This window comes from Musa acuminata, chromosome BXJ2-6 (assembly GCF_036884655.1).
Source record: "Musa acuminata AAA Group cultivar baxijiao chromosome BXJ2-6, Cavendish_Baxijiao_AAA, whole genome shotgun sequence".
Lineage (NCBI taxonomy): Eukaryota > Viridiplantae > Streptophyta > Magnoliopsida > Zingiberales > Musaceae > Musa > Musa acuminata.
In genome coordinates this window covers 270,001-277,853 of record NC_088343.1, presented here as the reverse complement: position 1 = coordinate 277,853, position 7,853 = coordinate 270,001, and the positions used below count along the sequence as shown (strand labels likewise).

Here is a 7,853-nt window from a genome sequence, read left to right as displayed (position 1 = left end):
TTGTTTATACTGTCCAAATCTATTCATAGCCTGCATTTGCAACCACTATTTGCTTGTCCAATTGGCATCTCGTTGTCAACCACCTTTAATTGCTTGACTTCTTTTTGATTCGGAGAATTAATATTTTAGCATAGGCAAGAAATTAAAGGTTGAAAAATTGTAACTTTATGATCGATCTAAATCATAATTAACCTTATCTTTTTACTACTATCAACTTATGTTCTTGCTTTGATCATCCCAAATCCGTTCAACATCATTCACTCCAATGAAATCATACCTAATAAGACTTTTACCTCAACCAAAAAGGAAGAACAAGTTATTGTTATGTTGAATTGATCCACAGCCCAACCTAACCTATTACTGTAAAGGCATATGCAATGCAAGAAGAAGAAGAAGAAGAAGTCCTACACCTTATTTTGAGACACCATTTGACAAGGTCACCATGATCTTGATTGGAACAAATTTCTAACTTGTGATGATGCCAAACAAAACTAGTCGACATCTTGTTAGGTAGTGTAGAGGCAAACAAGTCAATTGTTGTGTTGCATGTAGAACCTTTCAAACCAAAAACCACACATCAACTCATTAGCTTAATTTTTGTGTTGTATACAAGCAACAAGCACCACTTATGAACAATAAATAATAAAAATATCATTCAAAATAAATAATACTACCAACTCAACACATGATATTCCCACTAATTATTCGATCTTACCTTATACAAGTAAAGAAATTGTAAAATACATAGTATTATCCTAAATAATAAATTAAATATATAATTCCCGAAACACACTTTAACAATAATCAACTCTTCTTCCTAGTATGCAGTCTTACACATTAAAAAAAAAAATATATATATATATATTTATATGAAACAAATCCTTTATTTTGAAGATGATATAGAATAAGATAGATAAATCTTGAGAAAAATAACTTTCTATGATAACGAAGTCCATTGGGAACATGGAATAAGTCACCTTTCTCTCTCTCTATCTCTCATTTAATTAGTCGCCATCGATAGCACACTCAAGGAATTGGTCCCCTTCCTCTCTCTCTCTCTCATATGTAGATAATCGCCATCGCCATTGATAGCACAACCACTAGAGGACATAGAATTCATCACCCTTCTTCCCTTTCATTCGTCATCCTCTTTAGAATTGTAGCCATTGCCTGTTTTGCCTGCGTTTGATCAGTTCCTATGAAAGACTTTGAGAGGCATCCTCGTCGCTGTTGCCAACATCACTTCACATCCTCCTCTTCTTCTTGTCAAGAGACAATTTAGTACACCAACTGCTCTCATTCACAGGGACCAAGAGCCATTAGAGACGATTTAATTGTTTGGAATTTAACTCTATCATGAAATTGTTCATGTCAATGACAATCAATGTCGTGTTGCCTGCACCACCAAATAATTATCGGGCATTGACATTGTATAAATTGTATCTCATTCATTTCCTAAATTTGAAGAAACAAATATGAAATCTTAATTTTAAATTTGAAGAAACAAATAGGGGATACTCTTATAACCCCCACAAAAGATTTTAAATTGGATGGCTAATAACTATAACAGTCAAATTGAACATATCTTACTGATACTAAAAGAGAGGGTGGATTAATGTCATACTAACGAATATAAACCAATTTGTAGCGATTTGTCTTCTCAACTTATTTCAATTTCTGATTTCTCTTCTCGAGTTCATCGACTTTTAATACCGATTTTTCTTTGGGCAAAATCAACTATTATCACTTTTCATTTTTTTATAAATTTAGGAAAGAATCTCCACACTAATTGTTTTACGAGAGATTTCTCATCTCTTACAACTTAGTATCACAACTAAACTTAAGAGGGAGGAAGACACTCAAATAATACTCAAAGAGAGAGCTATCAACGAAGTATAAATGGAATATTTATAGGTCTCAAAAGGATATAAGAATATAGTAATACTCGTCAGCTAACTCAAGTGGTATATATATATATATATATACAAGAAAATATCCTCTTTTGGGTTTTTGAAAAATACATTCCATTTTCAAAATCCTCTAATAGCATCATTCCTTTTTTTTTTTTTTGTCTAATACCGACCACCACTTACCCTCTTTTCTCTCCTTTTTTTTATGTGGATCGATGGATAGGATAAATCGATCTAGTTTTTTTTTACTGTATTATAGTGTTTTCAATAATTCTAATAAAACAGTAATATAGTAAAAAAAACTAAAATCTAATATTTCTTGTATTGTATTACAATCATAGTATTTTTTATATTATGTTACAGTGTAACAATATAAAAACACTATAACATAACTTAAAAAACATTACACAAAAGATTGACCATGCAACAACTTTCAACATAAAAAGTAGAACAACTTAAAGCATCACTAGTAGAAATACTAAGAAAGTAGGCTTCTAATAGATATGAAATCACTAGCATGAGTGAAAAAATAACAAGAATCAAAACTAATATCAGCTCTTGCTATGAAAACCATTTATAGCATTTATACTTTCCCAAATGAAAAGGAAATATTAGAATTAAGCTTGTCATGAGAAAAAAAGATGAAACTTACTCAAAGATTAAATGAAGATATAGTTTACATAAGATATTACCAATAAGACTAACCTTATCATTATTCAAGTTGAAATCTCATTATGAAACCAAATACAAAACCAAACAATACACAGCAATCAGTGAAACATATTTAGACACAAAAGAAGAACAATAATTCTAGAGTAGAACAAGATATCATTACATGTTTACCAAAATAAAATTAATTAAAATACATTAGTGAACACAAGTAGTGACCGCTCGGAGAAATTCAGTCACTAGGAATACTCACTAGCTTCTGCAGATATTTGCACTGCGAGACTCAAAAAGAACAGTTACACAAAAGACTCTCACTCCAATAACAAACCGATGAAAAGAGAAAAATCTATAAGGGAATAAAGAAAATACATTACAAGACAAAAAATTATCAACCAAACATAAATTTCTACTCCAGCAACAAACTACAAAAAAATGAAAAATAAGACATATAGGGATCACAGTGAAACTATACACCAAGAATCAACTGCACTAAAACCTCAACATTAGAGAGCCCAAAAGATTTTCAACATGTCTACCTGCAAATTCAAATAGCCAGCTTGGTAAAGGAAACAACTCCGGATGGACCCTGAACATAACAACTGTGGAAAAAGATATAAGAACAGAAGCCAGAACCATTATCTTCTTATTTTTCACTTTCATGAAAGTCTGAATCACTTGAGCTAGAGCTTGAGCTTGAAACAGTCTGCCTATGCTTGTGTTTCTTTTGTGTCCTACTTGTGGTTAATGCTTTGGAGGCAGATACATCACCCACTATTTCGACTTTTGATTTTTCACCTAATCGTTCCATGTTTGAGCTACTTTCTGTTGTTACAGCTTCCTTAATCTCAACAGCAGATTGCACCTCAACTACCTGAGTTTCCAGTTGTCTTCTGCTTGCATTGACTTCTACAGATCCATCTACTGTTTCCATCACTGTTGGGGCTTTGTTGCTGGTGTTATGTGAAAGCTCACTAAAAGCCGAGCTTATGTCTTCAATAGATTTTGCTTCAATAACATGCAGATCTGATTGTATTTGCTTTGCATCTATATGCTCACTACTCGTGAAATTTGGAGAACCAACTTCTTGATATACAGGTTTGTGAAGACTTTCTTCATTAATTTCTTGGGCTTTCTTGCTGGTGTTATGTGAGAGCTCACTAAAAGCCAAGCCTATGTCTTCAATAGATTTTGCTTCAATAACATGCAGATCTGATTGTATATGCTTTGCATCCAGATGCTCAGCACCCTTGAAATTTTGAGATCCAACTTCTTGATATATAGGTTTGTGAAGATTGACTTCACTGATTTCTTGGGCTTTCTTTCTGGTGCTGTGCGAAAGCTCAGTAAAAGCCAAGCCTATGTCATCAATAGATTTTGCTTCAACAACATGCAGATCTGATTGTATTTTCTTTGCATCCAGATGCTCTGTACCCTCGAAATTTGGAGATCCAACTTCTTGATGTATAGGTTTGTGATGACTTTCTTCACTAATTTCTTGGGTTTTCTTGCTGGTGTTATGTGAAAGCTCGCTAAAAGCCAAGCCTATGTCTTCAATAGATTTTGCTTCAATAACATGCATATCTGATTGTCTTTGCTTTGCATCTAGATGCTCAGTAACCTGTAAATTTTGAGATCCAGCTTCATGAAATACAGGTTTTTGAGGACATACTTCACTAATTTGTTTGAAAGCTAAATGAATATCTTCAACAGATCGTGCTTCAACTACTAGAAGCTCTGACTCCATCACAGTTTGCTTCATATTTCGTTGAGCAGTATCTATTTCAAGTAGCTGATTAGATGTTGAACCAACCTCATGAACTGGGCTTGCCTCTAGAACATGAATCTTAGGATTGTAAACAGTCTGCTCAGGGTCAATACTGGAAGCAAATGAAGAATGAATTTCTAATTCCATTACTCCAGGTTGATTGACCAATGAACTCAGCCCCTGACACTTATCAAAATTGGCTTCAGAGGATTGGTTGACTGACCTATCAGCATGCAGAATGGATCTGCCTTCAGAAACTTGCAGCTGAGTGTAGTCATCAACAAAAGAACTTGCGGTACCAGAACTAGTATCTTCAGAATGGCCTTCAGTTTGAAACATCATTTCTGATCCTTGATGATTAGTCAGTTCTTCTGTATGAAAATCCCCAAGTTCATCCAACTCTGTGGGCAAATTCTCATCTATTTCATCAGCCTCTAGAACCACAGGATGAACCTCATCAGATTCCTCATTAGAACTGTTTATCATCTTCAGAGAACCAGCTTCATGTTTGGTTAGGGTTGGACTCTTGATGCCATCTCTTGATCTAGACAGATCAGTGCTGGACTGGACCTTGACTTCAGACGTCATCTCTGAAACAATCGAGTCTGTGCTTTCTGTCAGTTCAATCAACTGTAAGCCAGCCAAACTACCATCATGAATAGTAACAGCAGCAGAGAACTCAGAAGTGATATCTTTGGACTTGTGAAAAGGAGTGAAATTATCATCGGTTTGACCAGTTTCCTGTTCAGGTTTCTGTGAGAAATAGGCCTCCTGTTCAGTATCAGATTCAAGAACCTTGAGATCTTCATTTATCTGTAACTCAGTTAAACCAACAACTTGATAATGATTTGTGAAGCCTGAATTCTCTTCTTTATGTTCAATATCATCTTGATTCTCCTCAAAAAATGAAGGAAAATCCAAAGTTTTGACTCGTGACTTTTCAACACCAATATCATCAGAAGGCAAGCTGTACTTCTCTATGGATGGCAATACTATCTGAAATTCACATGAAAGTGGGTCATCAGATAAGATTAAGATATCAGAAGAACAAGGTGTAGATTTGATCACCTCCTCTCTTTCTATGCTGTGACTCACATCCACATTAATTGGAACTTCTCTTGATTGAGCCAGGTGATCATCACTGGCAGCTTCTGTGGGCTCTTGTATCATGTATGAAATTGGAAGGCTGGAATCTTCTTGAGCAGTTGACAGTTCAACTTCGACATCATTATATTTGGTAATTTCGGTGATCACACTTGATCTTGTTTCATTTTCTTCTATGGAAGTTAAACTCTGGGATAATATAAATGGCCCAACATCATTTATTGCATTAACCGATACCAGATCTCCAATTCCTGAGGCAGAATTTCCATCAAATGCCCTTGGAAAAGAAGCAACTTCCGAATCTTCCTTCTGCATGTCAAACGTCACTGAAGAATCATCATTAACACCTTGATCTGCATCCAGAAAAAACTTCATTACAGGAAATGACCTAAAGGAATTTTCTTATATGCTCACTGGTCACAGAAGGAGCTCACTTACTTGCATCAGGTCGAGCATCAAATGTTGATAGTTTATAGAAAGATTCTCCAGCTGCTAGTGCGCTAGAATCATACATGGTTTCTGCAAAAGCAGAAACTGTATCGGCACCTTTTGAATGATCAAATTCTGCAAAAGCAAATGTACTGAAATTCTTCGTTTGTTCCAATTTATGTGGCTGTCCAGATAAGGTTGTTTTAAAACATTTCTCATCTTCCCATGATGAATTTGAGGAATTTGGCCCAGCATACTTCTGTTCAGTCAGTTCCAATTGCTTAGAATTCAAATTGAGTACATCTAAGTGTATTTCTTCTTTAACATCTTCTTCCAAAGCTGCAAAAGCTTCACCAGCCGCACTGACCTTTTCATTTTCTTGTGCAGTGAGGTTAGTATCCACACCAATCTCACGATCATCAGTTACATGCTCAGTCTTCTCTTGTTCAATATCAACTGATTCTGTTTCTTCAGATGTGTGACTTTCATGTTCCACAGCATCAGCATCATGTTTACCAGGACACAAAAGTTCTGTTTCCTGATCGAATACCTGTTCTTCTAGCTCTCTGTTATATTCCTGATCAGTAACTGAAAAATCTGTGTCAGATTCTGGAATAGAACTCACTTTCGACTCATTTCTGTCACTATATTGTCTCTGGAATGTAGAACTTCCCTCTTCTGAATCCAATTTCTCTGCAACGAAGTAGGGCTTCAATCTCGAATGACCTCTCTCTTGTTTAAATTCCTTTCTTCTTAAGCTAAAGGTCTCATTTCTTCTAACTAACATCTCATGCTGTGGAGCTGACACAAAATCCTGGTGACTCCAAGTCTCATCTGTAAGGCTGCTGTTTTGTTCCTGCTGATCATAGAAAAGATCAAAAGGATTTCTTCTGGGTAGCAGAGAAGAGGGAGCAGAGCCTGGCATTGGTGGTAAATCAAATGTTTCCTCTGAATCATATGGAACATCGAAAGGATTCCTCCTTGGTGCCGAAATGGGTGGAACTTGGACACGAAAGCGTGATAATTTCTCCATACCAGGAAAAGAGGCATTAACATCCAAGTCAATAAGATTTCTGTCCATCACAAATGACAGATTCTTCTTTTCTTTTTGCTTTGCAATTAAGCTTTCTAATCTCTGATTCCTTTCTAATTCAGAAGATCCGAGATCCATGAAGTTTTTCTGATCATCTTCTGTCCATTTAACTGCAGCTTCAGTCCCATCATCTTTCTCTTGTGCTTCATCATCTTCTTCCTCATCATGAATTTCAGCTTCTTCATCGATACTATTGTCATCCGGTTCATCATCAAGCGACGACCCTTCAGAGGCTGCATCTGACTTGGGAATAGAAACATGCTGAGGATGTTCAGAATCTAGAAGAGGGTGAAGTTCATCAAGCATTGGAATGATGTCAGTAATAGAAGCATCAGGAGAGGAACTCTCTGCTCTATCCGATTCAGTGTCTGAAGAAGAATGGTGATCATCAATGGACTGCCAACTCAATCCTAGAGAAGAGTCAGGATGGTGGTCCAATTTGGGTTCACCAGTCTCCAACTTAAGGTCCTCAGTTTCTTGTATTTCCTTAGTATCAAAAGAACTGATATCTTTACTCACTTCTGCCACATCTATGGCTGTCTTCCCAACAAAAAGATCTCTGTTCTCGGAAACCTCTTGACATAGAGTTTCTTCTTCTTGAATCACTTCCTCATCATACCTGTCTTTCTTCACTTGCACACCTGATGCACTGTCACCCACGATAGTATCAATCCTCTCAGTTCCTTCATATTGTTCTAATGCCTGATAGATACGCACATCTGCACTAGACTTTTCTTCACAAGGAATTGTCTCTCTGGGCACAATGTCGTCATAATAAGTTCTGTTTTCTACATGGTTCTCAACTGTTAAGTTCTCATCTTTCTTGAGACACAGATGACTAACAGAGCTCCTAATTTCCACAGAAGAAACTTCCCGAGTCCTT

At 36.1% G+C, this 7,853-nt stretch overlaps 1 protein-coding gene across 2 annotated transcripts in view; it reads right to left on the bottom strand.

Moving 5' to 3' along the window:
* Window positions 1-2,794: 2,794 nt before the first annotated feature.
* Window positions 2,795-7,853, bottom strand: part of LOC135614046 (uncharacterized) — a 6,452-nt gene continuing 1,393 nt past the window's right edge. The window contains exons 2-4 of one of the 2 annotated variants that reach the window (XM_065111044.1): window positions 5,887-7,853; window positions 5,413-5,801; window positions 2,795-5,340 (exon numbers count right to left, since the gene is read on the bottom strand). The exon at window positions 5,887-7,853 is cut by the window's right edge and continues 288 nt beyond it. In XM_065111044.1, coding sequence (XP_064967116.1) covers window positions 3,223-5,340; window positions 5,413-5,801; window positions 5,887-7,853 — 4,474 coding nt within the window. In that variant the 3' untranslated portion in view covers window positions 2,795-3,222. Of the gene's footprint in view, window positions 5,802-5,886 lie in introns of both variants that reach the window. The other variant, XM_065111043.1, reaches the window with a different exon arrangement.